Here is a 25,187-nt window from a genome sequence, read left to right on the forward strand (position 1 = left end):
GATAGCAGATGAGACTCAGTAATTACTTTCTGTAACTCAAGAATTGTTTCTAATTCCAAATGAAGTAGAAATCTGTGCTGTAAACTAGAATGCCAGCTAACCTAATTAAAATAATTGCATGCAGTGTCTACTAGGTGGGAGTTTTCAGTGTTATAATCTAAGATTGAGGAGAGATACAAGCATTTGCCATATTCTTATTATTGTAATGAATTCTGAGAAGCCAAATGACTTCAGTTGGAAAAGTGGGTTTGGAAACTGTCTAGCTATAAATTGCTTTGTGAGAAAACATAATGTTTATGAGTAAGGAGGTGCGATCACTAGAAAATTTGGAGGGATTGGAACAACCTTTCCCCTACAAATTTACACTGCCAATCTGTTTTATAAAACAAGTAATGCGCATTTCAAATTTGTGATGTTATGATGATGCAGGCATCTTGGGTATTTGCAATACCATGCAAAAGCACTTGGTGCAAATGCTTCATGCTTCTGCATAGTACTGCAAGTACCCTTCAATATGCTAATCAACACTACATTGATATAAAGTTTCTCATGAACTACAAAAGTTACCTACACAATAAAGTCATAAAGTAACAGACCTTGATAAGTCATGAAGCAGATAAGTATCAAATTTCCATGTTGTGATTGTGTCATATTTATTTATTCTGTGGTTTTTAGCAGTCTGTTCATTATACTTAATGAGTTTATTGTTAGTTCTAATCCCTATCTAGAACTAATAGATTTTGAACTGCTTTTATTTAAGTTCAACGACTTGTCCAGATCGTACCTGGCAATTTTTCACTGAACATTACAACCAAAATCAACTGAGATTTATTGAAAAATTTTGCCCCTTTTAATTTTTGTTTGTTTTCAGGGAAATGTGTAGAAATGCATTTATGAGCAATCTTTGCACTTCTAAATGCTATTTGATATTTAATAATCCAGTCACAATCACACAAAGTAGTGATTGATCATGGATTGATTTGTGATTGCACATAATACCCTTTTCATAAACCCATCCTCCAATTAGCCACCTAAGAGTAATGCGGATAATTCAATAAAAATTGCGTTCACAAACTCCGAAAATAATCCGCACTATTTTTACGAGCGCCCGTCCTGAAAAAGGCGGATAATCGTCATGACAACTGGACACGCCCCCTCCGATGCGGTGGTGTTGGAAAAGGGTGACCTTGTGACCGCACCATGGCAATTATCCGCATTATTTGGAAATGCGTTCATAAAGTCAAAATCTGGTCCCGATGCTGCTATTATGCGGATAATAGCAGCATCAAAATAATGCGGATAACTCTGGTCCTCCTATTTTACGACCAAATTATGCTGCTATTAGCCGCATAATTGGGTTTATGAAAGGGGTATAAGGTTCAATGCAAAACATTTGTGCAAAATTGGCATTGCAATCAATTGATATAATTTTGTTATATTGCTCGGAACACAGATGAAAACAACTGTTCCATTTCATCATCAGAAGATTTAATGAATCCATACTGACGAAGTAATTTAAGGAACTGTAATGGGACAACCTCATATCATAGTGTGATTGTGAGGATGATAATTTCAACAGGTATTCTTGCCAGTTTTCAGGTGAATGCCTGCATTCAGGTCCTGGAATTTTTTAAGGGGGAGAATTGCATAATTCTTGAGTTTTCAGTCTCATCATCTGAAAGTTCAGGACCTGTAATGTACTCTGGAATTATAAAAAAAAATCAGGTGTGTATCTCATGTGTTATGTAGCATATCTTTGATCCCACCCTATATAAATCCATCGATTTGTAAGCTTTATGGAATTATATCCAGTTGAACGACAATGAAAGAAATACAACACCTGGAATAATAGTCTCAATACATTTGGTTACAATGATGGGCAAGTTTACAGTTATTGTAAACAATCTGTGCACAGAGAACATTCAAGAAATTCTAAATCGTGTTAAGTGTTTGTCGTTTGTAGATGACTGTAAAGTTGGTCCATGTTACATGTAGACAAGCTTTATTAATATTCACATTTCTTTTACAGGTATCACTTGTGATCAGGTTTGATCACTTTTCAGCAACCTTTTATATGTATCAAACAGGACAATTCTTTTGCACCCCTCCCTGTAGTCTTTGTGTACTTTTGACTTGGGCACTCTACAGAATACACAATTGGAACACGACCAGGTACCCAGGCATTTTATATGAATATAGATTTTGGCACAGTTTATACATGTTTTGGTGTGCTAAATTCGGCTTAACTTAAATTCTAAACAGAGATTCAAAATACCTGTTGATAAGCCATTCTGCGAAGTATTTTGTTGAGAATTTATTAGTGTATCAGGTAATAAATTCCAACTTCCAAAAAAAAGTTGGAAAATGGAATTCATTTAACTCTGGAACATTTTTCGGGGGGTAATTTCGGTTGCCAGAAAACCACCCTGGTGCTTTTTTTTTAGTTTTCTTATTAGGATCATGATTTTGTCCCCTTTTCTAAAGGATTCTTGAAATTTGCTTGTCCATAACTTCAGGATCCCGAATGAAACACAGTGGCCAGTCTTTTTCTCTGGAGTAATGGCGGTTGTACACTAATATGACTCTTCTGGTACTTTTATTTCCAGTGGCATACTAATGCAGCCTATATGCCAATATTTGCTTCACTTTTATTTCATTTAAAACTTGTCTCTATTTCTAAATTGTGGTTCACCTGTTGTCGATTTTTTTCCAGCTTCAATATCATGATCTCTGGTGCAAATGGCCATATCAATGAAATTGGCAACTAAAAATTTGCACAGTTTTCATTTTTGGACATGAGAAGCAGGGCCCTGTTGAATAAAAGTTACTATTATGATAACTTTGCCAACCAGTGGGAACTGCCATGGTAACGATGATCAGCAGCCAATCAGAATCAAGGATTCCATGCAAGTTACCATAATGGTAACTTTTATGCAACATGGCCCAGAAGTCTATTCTCTAATTTCAATTATGTAAATTATGAAGAATTATGAATTCAATTGGATCAGTTTCACATTAACACAAATTTTATGAAATAACTTGTGCGATCGAGATTTTAGGTCTTATTTGCTATTTTTCCGGGTGAGGGGGTCCCCTTTTATTCCTGCTGGATTATGATCTCACTGAAAACTCCAGGCCATCTCAAAATCTTAGACCCTAAGGAGAAGATCCCTGGAGGCCTGAACAAGTCCAGCTAACAACACCGGTTTGGGGTTCCTGTGCGATTTTCAAGATTTGCAACATTCTGTTTATGCAGCAGAGGCAAAAAATACTGGGACTTGATATTCTAGATCTTCCTCTATCCCAAGTAATACAATGTATGTCTCCTTACCGGGGGTGGGGGGGGGATGGACTCGGATTTGGAATGGGTATAAGACAATAGCCTTAAAAATTGAAGTTGCTAGTGAAATGAGGGACTTAAAAACCAGGTGGCTCTCTATAAAAATGAGGGTGCTTGGAAACTGGAAATTAACAATGAAAAAGGGTCTTGTTAACTGATGCGTAAAATGCGTTGTCCATAAATTTTGCATGCGATTAACTGAGTAGCGCTACTGACTGCCTTAATGTGATTGGTACGAACAGTGGTCATAAAACTCTTGTGCCACCTTTTTGTTTAGAATCGAAGGAAGCATACATGGTGCATGCATCGGCAATATAACCAGTAGAGATGGGATATGAGCGCTGTGAATACGCTCGCCATATATGGAGCGGCTACTAGTTATACATAGGGAGTTGCGAAGGCTTATGTGCATTTCGAATGCGGTGCTTGCACTTGACAATTTTGGCAGGGCTGGGGAACTGAGATGTGTTGTAACGGGGGTCTTGCGAGCAGGGCTGGACAGCTTCTGAACTGAAATTTTGTCATTTGGAGTATCTAGAGAGCTGAAACTTAGGTCTGAAAAAAAGGGTTCTTCAAAGCTGCAAGTCCCTGTACCAAAAATATATGTGAGTGCCCCCCCCCCTGGGTCATAGAACTCTTCTGCGCATTTTTGTTCAGGATGGAAGGAAGCATACATGTTGCGCACATCAATAATATAACCGTTAGAGATGGGATATCAATGTTTGGGGAACTGACATTTGCGTAAAACGCGTAAAATGTATTGACCTTAAATTTTGCACTCTATTACTGGAGTAGCGCCGCTGGCTGCGCCTTGATATAATTGGTACAAACAATGGTCATAGAACTCTTCCGCACAATTTGTTCAGAATGGAAGGAAGGATACATGATGCTTGCATCAACAATAGAACCATTAGAGATGGGATATCAGTGTGGTGACATAACATTAGCTCCAGCAGCAACTGCTCCGTGGCATCCGCGCTTTATTTCATCTTAAAATGTAGGGTTAGGATTGCAATAGGGTTTTATGTTAGGTTCAGGATAGAGTATGGTGTTAAATCCAGGGTTGAAGTTGAGTCATCCCATTTGTGTGGGGAATTTATAGAGCAATTGTCACTGGAGCAAATGTCATGGTACTATCAATTTTTTTTTTTGGGGGGGGGGGCTCGAAGAATATTACCAATAAAACCATTGAACAAGAGATTTCAAATTTGTTCTGTAGGAAGGGGGAAAGATGATAAGAGTAATTTGCTTGAGAACGGCTGGCAAGATGTAAGGGTGGGGGGAGGGGTTAGGGGGCAGGCTGCACACGGGCTGCACATACCCATACTGCAATGGGGGGGGTTAAGTAATAAACATTGCAGATTTTAGCGAAAGGTTATGACTTTGTAAAGATCGGGGGATATCCCATTACCAATTTTTGAAATGATGGAAGAACATTTATTGAGCACCAGTCTTTTCAGAAAAAGGAACATGTTACATCTAGTTTTCAGGAATACATTGAGGCTCACTTGATCCCTAAAATACTGGCAGGGCAATTTCATAGAGTCCACATGTTTGGACAACTGGGGAGAGTGGCAAGATAATGTATCAGATGTTTAAAAAAGGTAAAATGCAAATTGCACTAAAAAATGCTATTAGATCGGGTGGGGGGAGGGGGGCTTTATTTAGATCAAGTTGATGTATTTGTTTTTAGAAGTTGATTTATTATGAGGGGAATAGGTAATGACTCATTGCTATAGTTAACAGAAATCTGATGGGGTTGAGGTCTGCAATGGCAGTAATGTTTGAATGTGGGGATCTTGGGAGGGGGGGGGGTGGGTTGAAGTAAAAGTGGCTCAATTTAAGAAAAATGAAGCACCAGGTACATTTTATCAAACAAAATAAAGAGTCTTACATGTAGTTTTATATTTCCAGAAAATATGAACTCTTCAAATATTTAGACTGCTGACTCTAGCCTCTATCCCATATAATGGAATTTAAAAGTGGCTTGAATTTGAATAAAAAGAGGAGACTGTTTAATTTTCATGTTGAATTGGATAATAATGATAATAATTGTTTGGATTTATAAGAAATTGTGTTAAGTTTTCATTTATATTTTTTAAGTGTCATCTGTAACAACCATGTTAAATCTTTATTGATTCTTCTTTTTTTTCAAATTGGAAAAGAAGTAAAGTCCTTTTTTTTAAGAAACTTGAAAAATTTGAAATTTTATCCAGATCATTGTATTTTGTTCCACACATGCAAACATTGTATGAAAAAACACAAAGAAGATGAAAATATCCTCAGAATGCCATATTTTTTTAAAATGATTGTCTGAATGTTGAGGTTGGTCCACTCATAAAATACGGGATGGAAGTTCACATTGATCAGGGTCATGTTTTATGAAGACTTAGAAAGTTATGGCAACTACCATGGTAACAGAGCTCAACAGCCAATCAAATGTTTCCATGGAAACAAAATACATTTTGTGTTATTTTACAAATGGGCTCCCCAATATAAATCTTTATTTTTCCTAACCTGAACCGGAATTTTCTTCATTGTATTGATGTAAGTATGGTATTACAGGATTGTGAATTCATCTTAGTATTTTCTCTCTTTTTTTTTCCTAGTTGTAGTGCTAACGTGTATGCTTTTTTAAAATCATTTTGATTGAAGATTACAGATGGGGGTGGGGAATATCTTGGAAAAAAATATCAAATGACTTTGGGTTGAACTGAAAGTTATTAGCTTTACTTGATTGTTGTATAAGAATTCTTTGATTACATTTTCCCTCAATTTCCATTATTTATCAACAAAATAATACCTTTCAGTGTTGTGATGCAGAAGCCATGTGACCCTTAAAAGACTACTCAAAGAACTTTAAGAAAATGCTCTTGTACATGGGACACCATAAACAAAATAACCTAAACATATGAGCATTTAAATGAGTAAATTTTGCAGTGCAAACAAAATCATCAAATCAAACCATAGATTTAAAAAGTAATGTAATTCCATATGGCAAGTTGCATTTTACACGTACAGTACGGTTTCTCACTATACTGTACTAAAGAAAACCACATTGAGTTGACCGAAATTAATTTTCATTCAATAAATAAGGGATTCTCACAACAAGTTTTTGAGGTTTATCCAAGCATGGTTTGTTCATACTGTGCAGGATCTATTGAAACTCTGCACTCTGGAACAAAATTGAACAGGAATAATTTTATCTTTTGTTGATAATTTCACATTGTCAATAGGTATTGGAAGGATTACTCCTTCATAAAGGCTAAATTTTATTCCCTTGTCCTTGGGTTTGTAATAGAAATATAATTCAGGGGTTTCTGTCATAGATTTCCCATTGTCGAGGGAGGGGTGGGGGGGGGTAATGTCCAAAGATGAATATTATAAAATACATTATAAATTTCAAAATGGAAACTTAAGCTAGTAATTATCCGTCCCTCTCGGTATCCTAAACATAAAATGTCTGTCTTCCCACCCACCCTAAATGATGCATCAAATATTGTATTTTCATGAGAGGGTGAAATAAATACTGTTTTCTTTAAAATGGTTGAAAACTGGTGAAAAGAAACAAGATAAATTGCATCCCTTTGACAATAAAATGAGATATATTTGTAAATGATATGCTCAATAAATATAATTTGTGAAAAAATTCTGGGAACATATTCAAAGATGAAATTCAATTCAGGTAGATGCATTTGAAAAGCGATTTGCTTTCATTGCATTTTGAAATATTCATTTGTCAAACAGAAAATGTGAGAATGTCAATACTTAAAACCCATTAATACAGTATATCAAATCAATTCTCAAAATGGGGTCATGGTTCAAGGGAGAAAATTTATATCAATTTCAAGGTAATATTTCCACGATTTGTAATTTTCCCAAAATAACTTATAATTTGACATTTTAGTACTGAAAGAGACCTTTACCATATTTCAAAGGAAGGATAAATGGAAAATATTAACTAATTCAATGGCATAGAATCAATTAGCATTGGCAGTCTGTATTAGTGATTGGAATGGAATATATTCCCATTGGGATGCCATTATAGCTTGAGTGGACTTTAAAATTACCACTCTTATTGGATCCATTTAAAGAGTCCAAAATTATTTATAAACAAGCATTATTTACCTAATAAATTTTGTAAGCCTAATGTTTATGAAATCATAAGCCCCATTGCAAAAAACTTATTAAAAATTCAGCTTGTTGTCAGACTTCAGATAGATCTGTGTACCAGCACTATTATACAGCAACAGACCTAAGCCCATGTCAGGGGAAAAAAAACAACAATTCAGGAAAGACACACATCTGGCAGAGCAAGCAATGTACATAGTAATTCACAACCTCTCATTACGAGGCAGGGTGACGCCCCTTAATATTTGATCATCTACTATTCTGTGCCGTATTGCTACTTTCTTTAGGAATTATGTGCTATCAAGCATTTCAGCCATTTCTATAGTTTCAAGTGAAGCAGAAAATGGAATAAACGAAGGAGTGGTGCCAATCGTCGATGGTTTGTATTCATTCAATTCAGTGTCTATCGACCTTCAGACTTCGTCTATTACCCAGCAAGACTTTCAGGTATCTGTAAAACTTTATGGAAAATTACTTTGTGTTCAACCCATTTTTTTTCCATGTATTTTTACGTGCCTCTTTTATATATTCATACATACACATAGTGACTTCTGCAAAGCAAAGAAAAAATATAACCTTTAACCTGTGATATTACATGATGTAGTGTTTTTGGGCCATTTCAAATGATGTGAAATATATTTTAGGCATGCAATATAAATTTCCCATCATATTCAGCAGTGATTGTTGGGAAGTTTATGCATTTAATTTTTTTTTCTTTTTTTTGTAACTTGTGAACCACCCATGTGAGCTTTCCATATGATGAACTTCAGGTGTAAATTGACGTTTCGCATGCAACTCTTTAAGATCTGGGGGTTATAAACATGAATTTTATATACAATTGCTCTTTTGTGATATTGTTCCAACCAATGTGTTGGTCGTACACTTCAAATGATTTTTTTACCCATTTTCTCTATTGTTAAAATAATGATACCTCGCCAGAAATTACAAAGATATCGCATCTTAATTTTGTTGTGTACAGAAACCTTCCGTGCACTAACATTGATCTTCAATTTTATGAACGACACTATGGTATATTTAGATCTCTTAACACCACACTTTCAGAAACTGTTCTAGTCTTGTACATTTTCTATTTTTGATGTGCATTATAGAATTTGACTTATTTTTACTTATTTTTGCTAAAAATAAATATTGAAAGGGGTATGTCCAGACATTAAAAGTTGCATAATGGATTCTTTTCAAACATCAATATTTTGTAGATTAAACTGATGCTAAAAGAAAGAAAAAGAAATGTGCAGATAAATCTGCCTTCATGAAAATGTGGACTGTTCTTAATAAATACAGCACTTCTTAAGGTGATTGCTTGATTCAAAATGTTCTTGCAATGTCGCTTATGTGACCCAATCTTTAGATTCTTACCTCTGCAATGTATGTGTCCACGCAACATTATAGTCAACAATATACAAGTATGTAATGATGTTCATTAGCGCGCATTATCATTCTGAACTTTAAATGAGCATTTGCAGTACTGATAACAAACTTCGATAGCCCTATCATGAGTTGAAGATTGAAAAGGCGTTGGGATACAAACCAATAATGCACCATTTTCTCCAGTTTCATCTTTGCAACATGTGTTTTTAGAACTACTTAAGTTTCTTGGTATGAAGCATTAAGAAAATAAAATTAAAAGAATCAATGAACAGCATATGCTCGTCTGCGTCAATAACCATTTAATGAGGAAGGGGGTTTCCCAATGCCATAAATCATGTTATTATTACACAAGATCTGTTCTTGATATGGGCAGATTTCTGGCATGAATCTTCAAGCACATTTGTTTGTAGGCTGAACTTGAATGCATATGTGGACAAAGTTGTCCAGTGTGCAAATGCACTGCACTATTAAATCATAATAGTAGTAACTTCATAGAAATACTGTTGACATGTTTTTATAGCAACTCATTTTGTTCTATTTTTCAATTGACATTGCCAATACTTGTACCAAGAGCTGTGATGAAGAAACATCATTTTTATAGCGAATAGCGTCATCATCTTGATATTGATATTTTTACCCCCAAAGAAATTTACCATGTAAGAGATTTAGCCAGCTTTATTTTGTGCAATTGAATACCGACAGATGAAATACTTTGGAAATGAGAGCAGTATCTCAACGAAGTTATACTTTGATATTTTATCATGGTTATTATTATTCTCATAATGACAGATTCTTCAATGTGTTATTCATATGAAAAAGCTAAAGTACTTGAAATGATTTTTAAAAAGAATACAGGTACTTCTTAAAAAAAATACAAGAACACCTCATTTATTTATACATCTTCCAACTGTCTCGTTTTTTTCTTTAAAAACTTCTTGGCTTTTTATCAATAGTTCTTTTTTTTACCAGTGCCTTGAATTGGGGTGGGAGATTCAATACTGTTTAACACATTTAAATGAAATTAACTAACTTAATTAAGTACATCATTCTCTCTAAACTCTTTCTTTGCCCCCCCCCCCCCTCTTTCAAGTATATTTGATTCAAACCATAATTTTTCATGTTTTAGATCTAGATCATATGGAGTACATGCACTAATTCTAGATCTCTCAATCTTTATCCTACAGATATGTCTGATAGCCGGTGTGGCCTGATGTTTTGACTGATCACCAACCATCATCCTTTCGAAGGTAAATGGAACAGTATCACGCAGGTCCCGGGCTCCGTAGCACGATGGTTTGCTATCAATTGCTAGATACCAAAGACCAATCAAGATCATCGTTGCACGCGCACTCTGTTTAAGATATTGACTGGGAACCAATCAGTGAGGTTCTTTCATACTTGCAATTCATTTCAAACCTTTGTGTTACGGAGCCCTGGTTGTACCAAACTTGCATTTGAATATAGCTTTTAGAAAAAAATAAACACAATTTTTTTAGTATTACTTTTAGCCAATGAGAAGTTCAAGGTTATACCTCATTCCCACTTCCGTGGGATCTGTCACAAACGCTACAATTGGCCTTTTGTAACTGATCGCGAAATTTTTGGACCATTCAAAATGTTTATATACAATAAATATAATTGCCACAATTGTTCTTGATAGGATTACTCCATGATTAAGACACAGTTTTAATGGTCAATTTCCAATTCGTCTAATCCCAATTCGTCCAATTGCCAACTCGTCTACTACCATTTGGTCTATCATCAGTATGTCTACCCACAACATGGTTTACTTTCATTTAACTTAATGCCATTCTGTCTAATAACCAGTTGGTCCAATGACTATTTAGTCCATATACCATTTGGTCTAATTAAACTTCAGTGTTAAATGTGCAAAATTAATGAAAAGAAAATTAGACCAACTGGTTATAGACGAAATGGTAATAGACAAAATGAAAAGACGAAGTGATGATTGGACCAAATAGTAGTTAGACTATGGTATTAGACTAAATGAAGGTAGACCATGTGGTGAGTGGATGAGTTAGCAGTGGACGAATTGGCAATTATAAATCGTGACAGAACTAATAATTCAAATTTTCATTTTGGGCAATTCCATAATGTGTACATCTGACCCCCTATGTGTGGGACCTTCATGAGATTTTCTCTCTCTGATTTCTTGTTCTTTTGATAGTCTGTAATGCTCTCAAAGAACTATGACTTGGTCAGTTTATGAAGTGATGTAAGTCTTGAGAGAAATGGGGGTTGGATGTACAAAAAGGTTGATCATTTTATGAAATTAGTCTTTGATTTTCCTGAACTGTATTCACACATGCAAGTTTGTTGTTACAGCCATCAAATTTGCCTATAGGTATGCATACCCTTGTTATTTTAACAGTACTTTTAATAGTGTATTTTGAATTTTCCTATCACCCCACCCCCCCAAAAAAAAGAAATATATATAAATAATAATAAAATGGTTTATAAAAATGAAATTAAAAAAAGATAAATAAATGAATAAATAAGTGAATTGAAATCTATTAAAAATTAATAAAGTCAATAAAAAATTGAAGGGAAATGTCAATCTGAATAAACAATAAAACTCGGTTTAGACATTGAATTAAAGAAAAATAGAAATGATACAAAATCAAGACATCAAGGCACAGTTTGTTCGTTGAATTCATCCTGCAACAGATTCCCGAATATTGAGAACTGAATCCGCAATTTCTAAATATTTTCCCCAGTGTTTGACGATTAGTATACATAGTCATACCAGTATTTGCTCTATTGTTTGTAGAATGAATTTTAGATCATTCATGATAAAAAATTTGAAGTCGAATAACAGTATTATGCTTTCCCTCTAACTGGTGTTTCTTATTCATGTAGGGAGGACGACGATGGTAGTGGGAGAACACCTGTGCCTGGATGCACACATCTGTGTAGGATGACAACTTCTAGTATCATGAAGCTTATGAAGACAATCATCACATGAAGATTGGTGTAAGAAAGTCTATTAAAAACTTATTAACCCTTTGGGCGCTGATGTTGCAGTTCTGCACATTCGTACAATTAAGTTCAACAATCATAATTAGTTTTCTCCCCTACCTTCAGATAGGATAAGCTAATAAAAGGCAATAGTTCTTGGATGACATCTATATAATAGCAATAATGTATCAGTGGTGCAATATGGATATCTTGAATTAAAGAAATGACATGGAAACACTTTTCATTATCCCCCCCCAAAAAAAAAAAAAATAATTCAGTGTGCAAAGAGTTAGTTGCAGAATATTAGATATTTAGCTTTAGATTTACAAAGCAAGAAGGATGTTACATTTACATGTTTTGTCTTGTCAGTACTGTGTTTTTGTGACACCATCATGATGAAATATTCAATTCAAAATTTATTTTAATCAATCATAAAAACACAGGTATATACAAATCAAATAAAACATGGGATTAGGAGCCCCTGGAATTAAAAACTTGTGGGTGGGGCACCACCATGATACTATTAAATACAAATAAATATAAGATGATATGATATTGTCACTATCTTGTTGATAACCTTACTTCTTAGTGCTTAGCATGTAGCAATAGATTCGGGTGTAATGTAGATGCCCATTGATGTGCTAAAATTTGAATCCCCGACTCCTGTAAAAACTATGACTATTCTTTGCTTTGTGATGTCAGATGATAAATTGGGTAATCTCTCAAAGAGACAACATGTTAAATACTGTATGAGCTTTGGTATTCATGCCTGGACATTCCTTGAAACTATTCATGAAACTCCCCTGTACTATCTAACTCTATATTTCCTTATCTAACTCTTTATTTTCCAGATCGCAGTATCTGTGGTCTTCAAGAAGCCGGAGGAATTCCATCTAGGATCAGTATGAAGTAGCTACAATGAAAGAGGAGACATTTCTTCATATCATCTACATTACTTCAACACAGAGGAATGTCTATAAAGCTATTTGCAGCATTCCTGCTGCCTTGATAATATGTCCCACTAGAACCTCTTGTAATATTTACACGGTCTAGGTAGCATGAATTCTTGTATTGCAAAGTGGGGGAAAAGTAGTGATGGTGAATTATAATTTGTAATTTGAGAATCTACCATCAACATTGTCCATGTAGGCAGGATATACAGTTAAACCTGTCTTGGCAACCCAAGTCTATAGTGACCGTTGGATGACCGTAATAGACGGGTTTGACTGTACTAGTCTGTACAATGCTTTAAATTTACAACTAGATGGATCCTCAACTGCACAAGTCAAAATGTGTGCCTTCAGATCTGACCTTTGCACACTTTATTCTGATAGTGTAAAAAGACTATCAAATTGATCCAATCGCAGTCATGATATAGTCTCTGTGACCTTTGACCTTCAGATCTGCAGAACTTTTTAGATCACCATCACTCCAATATGCATACATGACCCAAGTATGAAGTTGATTTGTCAAACAGTTCTTGAGTTATTGCAAGAACAAGGCTTTCAAGTTATACAATGACCTCTGTGACCTTCAACCTTTGACCTCCACACTCCATAATTAGGTCATTGTCACTCCCATATGCATACATGATCTAGATAAAAAGTAAATCTGTCAAACGGTTCTTGAACTGTCACGAGAGCTGAGAGGGGATTTGTCAGTGAAATAGTTGACAAGACTATTTTGAAATATCCCTAGGAATGTCGCTTACAATCCTGTAAGTGACACTTTCTTTTCTTTCATCAGAAAAACCTTACATGATTCCAGCTTTGCCAACTGCTTATGAATTAGTACAGAGTATGCTGCATTTTTAATTTGGTTTGTATTGTTCACAACAATTATTTCCAAATTGTTTGATGAAATCTGTTGACTCATGAAACCTTTGTGGTTTAGCCATAGTAAACAGATATATTTTGCAATATAATAACATTTACACATTTGTTATTGTTGGTGTAACCTATTAAAACAAAATGTCCATCATGATCTGTGAATGATTATTCCATGGTGATAAAAATTTCATCAGAAATTTGATTCACTTTTGTGAGAATAAATAGGAAGAGAATAAGCCAATGTTGTGATGATGTGACTTGTATTTGTTGATCAAAATACAAACAAGTGGAAATGCACAGAAGTACTGAATGTGTATTATTTCATTTTGAGAGATATACAAGAGAAAAAGTGAAGGATGTCCATTTGTTTGATGAAGGATGATTAAAGAGATACTGCGGGCTGAAAATATATCTAAATAGAGTAAAATTCACAAAGCAAAATGTTGAAAATTTCATCAAAAACCAGATAACAAAGTTATTGAATGTTAAAGATTTGCATTATTCTGGCGAAACAGTTCTAGGCATGTCTTTTAATCATTCGGTGGGCCAATGATGTCACATCCCCACTTTCCTTTTTCATGTTATTACATGAAATCATAATTTCATTTTTTCATAAATGTGTAAAAATGATGTATCTTCATTATTATGAAATAGTTGCAGCAAGAAATAACTATGCACTTAAATCAGTTATCAATCCAATTTTTAAGTACTTGGTAGAAAAAAAATTGAATAAACCTAATTTCATATAATGAAATACGAAAGAACAAGCGGGGATATGACATTCATCAGCCCACCTGATGAATATTCATGAAGATGTGCCTAGAACTATTTCCTCTGAAAGATATAAATCCTTAAAATTCAACAAAGGCGTCAATAGTTATCCGATTTTGATGAAATTTTCAGCATTTTGCTCTGTGAATTTTACTCTATTTATTGAGATATAAATATCTTCAGCCCGGAGCATCCCTTTAAAAACAACTCCTAAATCGTTTGATCTCTATGTTACTGGCTCTTCCCCATTACCTCCCCACTATGTTGTGAAAATGATAGAATCACAAATAATTGGTTCTCAGAGCCAAGCAGTAGTCTTTGTAATAAGGTGACCAAGATGCGTTCTAACAAAATAGATGTGCTCATGGACTTGTCAAATGTTATTAATAATTTCCTAGTCCCTTGCATACTAAATTTATTGGTCATGATGGTTGCAAAAATAATGACTAGTGCCTCAGAACCAAGTACATGTGAATGATCAATGTATATTTAGTACATTTGTTGATTTCTTGGAAGTTTTACAATAATTTGTTCCAAGATAAGTAAACCTTGTTTTTAAGTTTCAACAAAAGCATAAAAATACAGAAAAAAGGTATTGGTAAAGGTTTGATGATTTTTCTGTAATTCTGTACAATTTTCTTGCTCTAATTATAACTAACTTCTCGTCAAGGTCAACTTCCCCTCGAATGGTTAGTTTTAACAAAAGCATAAAAATACAGGAAAAAAGTATTGGTAAAGGTTTGATGATTTTGCTGTAATTCTGTACAGTTTTCATGCTCTAATTATAACTAACTTCTCGTCAAGGTCAACTTCCCCTCTAATGGTTTATGGGATTTTAATAGTGTAGTTGATTGATCAGTTCGTTTGACATGCAATGTGAGTGATTATTTGATTCATTGGTTGGTCCATTAGATTGCTTGGTCGATTTATTGACTGGTTGAATGATTGATTTATTTAGTGAGGAGTGGTTGGTTAAAGGTCAAGTCCACCTCAGAAGAATGTTGATTTGAATCAATAGAGAAAAATCAGACAAGCACAGGACAGTGCTGAAAATTTCATCAAAATCGGATGCAAAATGAGAAAGTTATGACATTTCAAAGTTTCTCTTATTTTTAACAAAAGAGTCATATGAACGACCCAGTTACATCCAAATGAGAGTCGATGACGTCACTCTCTATTTCTTTCGTTTTTTAATGGTTTGAAGTATACAATATTTCATTTTTTACGAATTTGATGATTTGGACCTCCTTGCCTGAAGCACAAAATGTTAAAATAATGGAATTCCACGTGTTCAGGGAGGAATGAAACTGCATTTCACATGACAATGACAAGAAAATCAAAATATTTCATATAATAAAATACAAAAGAAATAGTGAGTGAGTGATGTCATCAATTCCCTCATTTGCATACCGACCGAGATGTTCATATCACTGTTTTGTGAAATGAAGCGAAACTTTAAAATGTCATAACTTCCTTATTTTATATCCGATTTTGATGAAATTTTCAGTGTTATGCTTGTTGAATTTTTCTTTTTATTCAAATCAAGTTTTTGTTGGGGTGGACTTGTCCTTTAAGCAATTGACTAATATTGCTCTTTCATCAAGATTGGGTCATTCCGAGTGCATCTTTCTTTTGTTGGGCTTTCTTTTACATACAAAAATGAGCACCAAACTTTAAATCACCCAGCATGATGAAAATGATACGATGATGGTATTGGTGGTGGTGGTGATAATGAAGATGAAGATGATTGTTATGTTGGTGATTATGATGATGGTTATGATTGATGATGATTTGATGGTGATGACGATAACGATGGCCATGATGATGATGCTGTTGATGATAATGATGGTTATGATGATGGTCATGATGATGGTGATGGTTATGAGAGACCCGTCGACTGATTTTATCCCGATTTTCAACTTTCAAAATGGCCACATACCAGGACGTCCTAATTTCTGAAATTTCATGTCAAGATTTTCATTTCTAAATGTTGTCAGGTATGTTGTGACAGTTGCAGTGATGATGATGACGATGGTGGTGACAATGGCGGAGACCTAACGATTCCCTAATGAGTCGCATCAGTTTGTAATGCCCTTTTATAAGAGATGTTCGATAAAAAAATGATGGATGGATATCTAATGACTGTCAATGGGAGAGCGGATGCGTTTTATTATGTTGATGAAAGAACGTCGATCAATGACGTCAGGGCCGCGATTGATTGATGGAAGTGAATTACAGTGAAAGGAATCAATCCCTTTGAAGATATAAATAGATACAGTTTAGTACAAAAAGACAGTAATTCAAATGGTAAATAAAGTGAACCCGAAAATACCAATCAATAATACGCAATGTTATCCAAAGTTAAACGTTTCTCGACATAGCTACAATTATAAAATCAACTTAATATCTGTCGAATAATTATTCTCAGCAAAAGCGAATTCAGAATAGTAAAAAAATAAATGAATAAAAATGACTAAAGTTATATGCACCAAGCCCCCTCCCCATTTCTTCTTTTCATCTAATTTTTGGTTCGTGACCCTTTGCCATTTGAAGAACATTTATTTTGATTGGTTGTTGAGCGGTGCATCATGTAATTACCATTAATGACAATGTTAACCATAGATTGAAAGAAAGGTTTTATCAGTGAATTTTTAATGAATCGGGACCAGGATCTCTACGTCTTTCGTCTACGCTGCTCAGGATGTGACAGCATACATGTATTTCTACACACCTCTGTTAAAAATAAAAGAGAGAAAAATGGAAACCGATCGATGTAGGGGCACAAAACACCTGCTGCGGACCTGCCGCCCTTCGCTCTGGGCTTCCTCATCTCTTCCATTTAAAACACCTCTCATCAAGCAAATGTATACACTTACAAACATCAGACCCCAAAATAAATTCACACTGCACAAACTGAACTTGTGAACGGAAATGCTCTTCAGAATAGACTTATTTGACAAAGAATATTGAAATAAAAGAGATTGACACTATGATGACACTAAAATCAGCTGGTTTGTGATCGATGTCGGGTTTAGCGTGGGGCAACGAACTGAGTGGTGGTGCGGGGGTGTTGAGTTGAACTATTCATTTATTGTATCAAATTTTATCAAGAAAGCACTTGTCACATTTTATATAACAACAAAATATTCATATGAGTGATTCAATGCCGCCACCTTTTCATTAGCTGCAAATACTTATAAAAACCAAAATGATGTGACTGTTTGCGAAGATATCCCGGGGGCCACTTACATTGACGAGTGGATACCATGTTTAATGCGCGACCCCAAAAACACGTAAAAAGGATGTCTTTTTCACGATAAGGCACGTTACGTACGTAACTTGATAAGGGTATCAAAAACAAAATAATGAAAAAAGGGTATCTATTTCGCTAGGAAAAATACGTGTTTAGGGTCGAATTTCCGGGATGATGAAACAAAATTAAAATGTTTTATAAAGGATGTCCTATTTGCCCCAACACTTTGTTTTTAGAGTCCGATTTGCGCGAGGTGTAGAAGGTGGAATTGTACTAAACCAAACTACATGTACTGTAAAGCCGACGACCGAAGGACTCGTAACAATAAAACATTCCAGTACTTGTTTAGGGGTTCATTTCAGGGAATATTTGCCAAGAGTATCGTTTTGTTTCCAATACTTGTTAAGGGTAGGGTTTCACAAGCCAACACTTGTTAATGGGTGCATTTTCAGAATATGGAAATTACGTGTTTAGGTGCTTTTCGAGACCCCATGGTCGCGCATGGTTTCCACTCGTGAATGGAAGTGCCCCCCCCCCCCCCCCGGGAAGATATTCATTTGGAGAGAGAATTTGGGCTTTTCCAATATCTTACAAATAAACAAATCAAAATGCAATTTACATATTTATTGTTCTCAAATCATTGATCAAAAGAAATTGATTTAATGTTATGACTGATGTCGCTGACGATTTCCATAGAAAAAAATATAGAAAGTACTAATCAAATAACGCGAACGCGAGGTGATATTTATTGATTTTCAGACCTGAAAACCCACTGAACAAAACCACAAAAAACGACAAAATTTACAATCATGACAGAATAAATAACCAAATAAAGCGATTGTGAAGCGTGAGCTGAAAAAAAAAATTATCAGACCTTAAAGGACAAGTCAACCCCAACAAAGATTTGATTCGAATAAAAAGAGAAAAATCCAAGAAGCATTAAACTGAACATTTCATCAAAATCGCATATAAAATAAGAAACTTATAACATTTTTAAATTTCTCTTAATTTCACAAAACAGTTTATATGCACATACTTGTTGGTATGCAAATGAGGAGACCGATGATGTCATCCACTCACTATTTCTTTTGTATTTTGTTATATGAAATAGTGAGTATTCTAATTTTCTCCTCATTGTCAAGTGAAAAAAAGATTTCCTCCCTGAACATGTGGAATTAGTATTGTTTGACACTATATATTTCAGTCAAGTTGGTCCTTATAGTCAAATCTGTAAAAATTAAATATTGTATAATTCAAACAATAAAAAACAAAAGAAATAGTGAGTGAGGGACATCATAGACTGTCTCATTTGCATGAGTTGTGCATAATTATTACTGTTTTGTGAAAGATAAAAAAACTTTAAAATGTCATGACTTTCTTATTTTGCATCGGATTTCAATGAAATTTTCAGCATTGTGCTAGTTTGATTTTTTTTCTCTACTTATTCAAATCAACATTTTTAGGGGGTGGACTTGACCTTCAAGCATGTTAAAAAGGGACATTTTAAGGATCTTGTTAGGAATTCATAACTAGCATACGTTCTTACCAATCAAAACAATGCGATCAACTCGAAGAACTTTTAGTAATCATAAATGTTAGTCACTAAACATAATGATGAAAGTTCGAAGCTCGAGGAGGAAAGTTTTGTTGTATATGAAATCAAGGGCGGAAACCTCTGTCCAAAGGAAGGGGGGACCAGGGGCTGGAAAATTTGACAAGAAAAAAAAAAGGAGGGGGGTTATCACCCCAAATGTAAAGTCATCTCGTCCAAAATACATGTTTTATTTCGATTTTGAATGATGTATTTCTTTCCATCATAAAAGACCAAAAATAGTATGGGGGACATTTGATATTTTGCCCCCCCCCCCTATATTTTGGTAAAGGGACGCGTCTCCCCTGGGAATTCCGCCCATGTATGGAACTAAAAACGGAATGTTTGAATTAAGCACCGCTTTGATCTAATTCTTGAAGATAATAGTATCTTATTAAAACAGACAATGGCAGCGCTGTAGAAGCGGCTGCCCATTCTCATTTGGTGACGTAATCACATTAACATAATGAAAATACTGACGTGTTTGCGTGAAAGATGTTTATTAACACGTAGACACTAAGTAAATGTTTTTTAATCAAAATATTTAAGCAAATTATTGACGAATGAGTCATTTTTTAATTACTATAATGTTAATCGTTACTGGCAAATATTAAATATCATATTTAAGAAAAAAAATCTACTGGTAAACTTCTTCAGCTTTCATTTCATTTTATTTGTTACCATTATCATAAATCGTATAAAATTCATCAAACAAATTGTAAGTATTCATATCATTACATTAATAAAAAGTGCCAGGATATTCAGACGTGATATTGTGGATATGGTGACAGCAGATATGCCTCGGTAGGCCTATAATATTTATATAGATATATTGATCATACAGACAATGCGATTGATGAACCGAATAATAATTCCATAGCAACCTTAGAAACTACTTACACAAACCATATTGGGCCTATGAACAAGATTAATCACATGGCAAGTGTCAAATGCACTTTATTGGAAAAAATCCGTCATTTTTCATCGACACAACCATAACTGGAAATCGGACGAAAATATCAAGATTTTTTTTCTCGAAAGAGAGACATACAGCATATTGAAAATAGAAGAATATCGAAAATTTGAACAAAAGATGACTAAGTAACTTTTTTTTTAAAGAGTGGGTTATGTGCAATAAATTGCCAACTTGAGATTTACATATTGCTTGATGATGCTCTTATTTCTTGATTATCACAGACTGTCACAATTGCAACTTTCACAATTTTTCATTATTACTTTAATTTCTTTCTTACCTTTCTTTATTTTTGTGACTTTCAAATCAGTTTATTACGTGACATTTCTTCCTTATTCAATTTCAACTTCAACGCTACCCGTTCAAAAAGAGTGAAAATTCATGGTATGTTATGTCAGTAAAGAGTATATATATATATGTGTGTATATATATATATATATACATACATATATTTATATATATAATAAATTATACAACTATTAGGTCCATGGTGCAACAACAAAAAATAGCACGACGTGTTAACAGTTATTACCATATTTTTATATGCTTGGTTTAAATCTCGCAAAGGGAAAGTATATACTTTCATAGAAACATGTGGAAATGAAATTTATCATTTAACTTACAATAAGAAAAATACCAAGCTTCCTCTTCAAGTCCGTCCTATTTTATCAATAACAATTTTTGCACATGTCTATAATTCATTCGTAAGAAAATATACCAAGACATTAAAAAGAAGGCATCAATATAACACAACGATCTAATTCAATCGAAAGATGTGGTTTATGTTACAGTTTATTCCAACTAATGCATCATGCACCCAGCGTCACTTTACCCAAAAGACATATGAAATGTATTATGTCAGTAACATCACTCGTAGTACAATCCATACACTGACACTATTGCAAAGAGGGTGGGGTTCTGATAAACTGCCGTCGTGTAATTATCGGTGTCGGCATTCCAGAGACATCGGCTGGCAATCTCAAAACTCTGTCCTCCTGCCGAACTGAGCATGGTCTGGACGACCAACTTGTGCCTCACGAACCCTAGAGTCTTAACCCTATCCTTGACAGCTTCTGCAATACGGACTGTCAGAAAGCCACTCCTAGAGGGGTCGTACCTCTCCTTCTCCAAGATCTGGTCCAAGAGTAGCTCGACTTCATGCTGGACGCGCAACGGACGAAAGGTGTGCTGTCTGTCGGGTCCCAACTGGTAGGTGTTCTCGAGTCGTACGGACTCTGCAGAGTTGTAGTTGTTGCTTGTGCTGGTTAGGATTGACTTCTTGGAGGCAGTGCGGATGAGGAGTGGGTTTCCAAGGGACAGTGTTCCTTTGATCCCACCGCTGCCACCACCTACACTTCCGCTGACCGCGACGCCATTGCGAATATTCAGCTTCTTCTTGAGGAGGCTCCACTGCGAGAGCTTTCTTACCGGCTTCCCACCGTTGCTTGGTTTACTGGAGTCACTGTGAGGACTGCTTCCTATAACTGATCCATTGTCGCTCCCATCACCACCAACTCTTCCACCGTCACTCCCACCAACCTTGACGGAAGGTCCGTCGCCTCCCGAAGCTCCAGAGATACTCTCCGTCTTGTCAGATGCCACTGTGGAAGGGTTGGCCTTTACTTGCTTCAGGGCAGCTGCCATCATCAAACCAAAACGGACGTTCCAAAAGCAGAGTGGGTTCTTTTTTGTCCTGTTTATGATTTCGTTTCACAAAATAACTGCATAAGTCATCCGAATGTATATTATTAACCCGATCAAAACATAACACAGACGTGCAGAGGAAATGCTGACAAAATTGGTCTATCACATTCCCGGAAAAGTTGGTACATAGAGCTCTCTCCTGCTGCTGGATGTCCTTTTGGTAACGGATCTTGGACATCAGTAGAGTTGATTGCTAATGAATTCCCCCTCACATGTCTGTCGCATATCTCTATCAAAACTTGGGGAAATCAAAATGTTTCTCGGGAGAACTTATATCAAATTTTTAACAACGTGTCCCTAGCTTAAACCACCATCCCGTATAATATATCTGTCTCATGAAGCAACTTCAAAACAACTTACAGTTTGCAATCATCGCGTATAACTGCGCAGACGTAAACAAAAGAATACAAGTAAAAGTCAAATACAGTAGTTTTTAAGGTGGTACTTATCTGCCAATCGCAGTCTATTCTGTATTACGCTCTTTGAAATGGAAAATCCTTTCTGCAAACTCCCTGGTTTACCCATGTTAAAAACACACAACAAAAGAAAGCGAATCTGGGATGAATGGGGATGATTACAGATGAATCCTGCTAACTGCTGAAGATTTTTCGCTCGCTCAAACTCGTGGGCGCGCGGCTGACAGTTTGTACAAAGCCGACTTTGCCTCGGCTCCGACAAGCTAAATAATTGATGCATCTAATTTCCCGCCTCCATACATGCATCTGCTAAACCAGCCCCTCACCATAGCAACGTAACGCCATCCTTCTCATCACGTCTCTCCTTTTCTCCCCGCCTCTCATTCTCTCATCTCTCTCCATCAGCCCCGTGACACCATTTCCTACACAATCAATCAATCAGTCAGTCAGCCAGTCAATCAATCATCAATCAATCAATCAATTAATCAATCTACCAATCTCTCAATCAATCAATCAATCATACTCCTACTAAGACAAATCTCTCTAATAATTCATGTAACCATAGTAACCCCTAGTAACCACAATGCTAAGAAGAAGGTGTACTTTTTACTACAATTTGTATGACCGTATAAAGTTTCAGATCACCTACTGATCATGATGGATCATGAGGTAGATTATCTCACTCCGGGTTTTGTTTTTGACATAGCTATACAAACAGGTGGCATAAAGAGATGGATAAGGATTCGGAAATGAAGTAGATTTACGAAGACGAGATAATGAGATGGGCGTTAAGTCGAAGAGTATTTTACGTCCTTATGTACAGACCCTCTTCACCAACCCTGTACAATTGAATTTAGCTCAGAAGATCCTATCTTTTATGAACTCATCTCTGTGTCTTTTTCCCTGTATGTATCTTCAGGCCTGCAGTTTCTTTTCAATCCAACTTTAATTGATACCATCAAATTCACCTCCCAAACCCAATAATTAAAAGCATACGTGAATTAATTATCAAGTTCGTGAAACCTCCCCTCTCTATTACAATTTAACATGCTATATAACCTGATCAATTATTTTGGTAGATGAATATTGCATCGACGATTGCGAGTCGTTTCTTAGATACCTCACGGGCTGGCGCACTGGAGCCCTAGTGATAATTCCCGAGAACACTAGAAATCGATGGCTCTTTGATCGGAGAATGAGAGAGGTCAGGATAGAGGATGAGATAAGAAGATAAAAGGGGAAAGACAGAGGGAAGGGAGGGAATATGGAGGAAACTGGGAAAGGGAGGGAGAAATGGAATAAAGGATGGCGGGTGAAAAGGAAGGGGCGAGAATGGAAAGGAGAATATGAGGAAACTGGGTAATTGAGACTCATAAAAAGGGGGAAAACAAAAGATAAGAATAAGTAGTTACCAAATGATGGAAAAAAAAAGAAATAAAGAACAAGATGAAGTAAGAAATAAAGATTTGTTTTGAAATTTTAAATATATAAATAAAACAAGAAAAAAATGCACAGAAAGAGGAAGGATAAAGAGGGGGTAAAGAAGATGGAAAGGAATAAAGTCAGACAAATGAAAGGAAAACGATTTAAACAGAACAAAGAAAAAAAGACAGGAATAAACACAGATAAGAATAAAGGATGTCCGATTGTACATACCAATTGCTTAAACTTACAAAGAAGCAATTGAATGGAAAGGGTTGATCATAATGTCACCAATATACTGTTCACTGGTCACATTTGACTCTCATTACCCTCATCATGATCAATGATTGTTTGGGAGGGGGTCCTCATGTAATGGTGTAGTATATAATTCTAAAAATCCCAATATGAACCATCTACTACATTATCAGTTGATAATGATTACTGCCATTCTTCCTCGGTAGCTGCCCCTCCAATCTCCCCTGCACAAAAAATATCCCCCCTTCCTCCCCCCCCTCTCTCTCTCCCTCTCTCCTTCTCTGCATTTTCGTGATACAATCATGCCTGTTTCAAAGTTTGAACTCTTATAAACACATTATACCTGTCACAAATAAAATATAAAATAAACAGTCCATCGCATATACCCTACTATTATAAGGGAAATAGAATAAACAAACACAGAAATGCAGAATATAATCCATTGTTTAAAAAATTTAATGACATTTTAAGAAAGTGAACATCCACAAAAAATGCAATATGGAAGTTTGATTGAGAACCTTTCAATGAACATTACAAATACAATGATTAATAGATATTCAACAATAGAAGGTTACAGTATCCATCTTGGTTCAATAACACAAAGAAATACAATGAAATGTTTCAAATTGATTGCAAAGTTTGTGCATAGTTTACATTCTTAAAAAACTGGGTTAAAATAGACAGAAACATTGATCATATCCGGTTATATGGTCCTTGATTCATTCATGTACAACTCTTAATGAAAGCAACAAAAAATAGTTACATTTATTAGTAATAGGTGTACCATCACAAAACCTGATAACAAATATCCAAACTTCAGACACTTCAAACATCAATTCCAGCTGTATAGTCACAGCCATTGAATGAAATGAATTCACAGAACATCCACTAAAATGATAGACAGTTTATCAAAGTTTGAATGTTATATAACTGATGCAGACCTGCCAACCTACAACAAAAAAGTGTTCTTAGAAGGAAAAAAAGTATTTTTTGACAAAAAGAGTATTTTTAAAAATTGTCTCAACGTATCGATCGCCAGGTTGTTTCGTAGTGAGATCGGTGAAAAACATGTGAAATGAGTCAAATGACTGTACTTGAAAACTTGATAATTCACCCTTTTAAACATGTGCTCGT

General features: G+C 35.3%; 1 protein-coding gene and 1 long non-coding RNA gene across 3 annotated transcripts; one reads left to right on the top strand and one right to left on the bottom strand.

Annotated features, from left to right (window-relative positions):
- The first annotated feature begins 1,305 nt into the window (after window positions 1-1,305).
- On the top strand, window positions 1,306-13,492 carry LOC121413600. 2 transcript variants are annotated; one of them, XR_005969756.1, is made up of 4 exons: window positions 1,306-2,172; window positions 7,759-10,107; window positions 11,741-11,854; window positions 12,691-13,492. It is a non-coding gene; the product is annotated as an uncharacterized LOC121413600 (long non-coding RNA). The 2 variants fall into 2 exon arrangements; XR_005969757.1 differs by lacking the exon at window positions 1,306-2,172 and having other exon boundaries at window positions 6,753-7,918; window positions 10,045-10,107; window positions 12,691-12,873.
- Window positions 13,493-21,123: 7,631 nt separating this feature from the next.
- Window positions 21,124-21,900, bottom strand: LOC121412884 (dynein light chain Tctex-type 4-like). The gene has a single exon (XM_041605647.1). It carries the CDS (start codon window positions 21,898-21,900, stop codon window positions 21,124-21,126), a length of 777 nt encoding a protein of 258 aa, XP_041461581.1.
- Between the last annotated feature and the right edge of the window lie 3,287 nt (window positions 21,901-25,187).

Source organism: Lytechinus variegatus, chromosome 4 (genome assembly GCF_018143015.1).
Source record: "Lytechinus variegatus isolate NC3 chromosome 4, Lvar_3.0, whole genome shotgun sequence".
NCBI classification, from domain to species: domain Eukaryota; kingdom Metazoa; phylum Echinodermata; class Echinoidea; order Temnopleuroida; family Toxopneustidae; genus Lytechinus; species Lytechinus variegatus.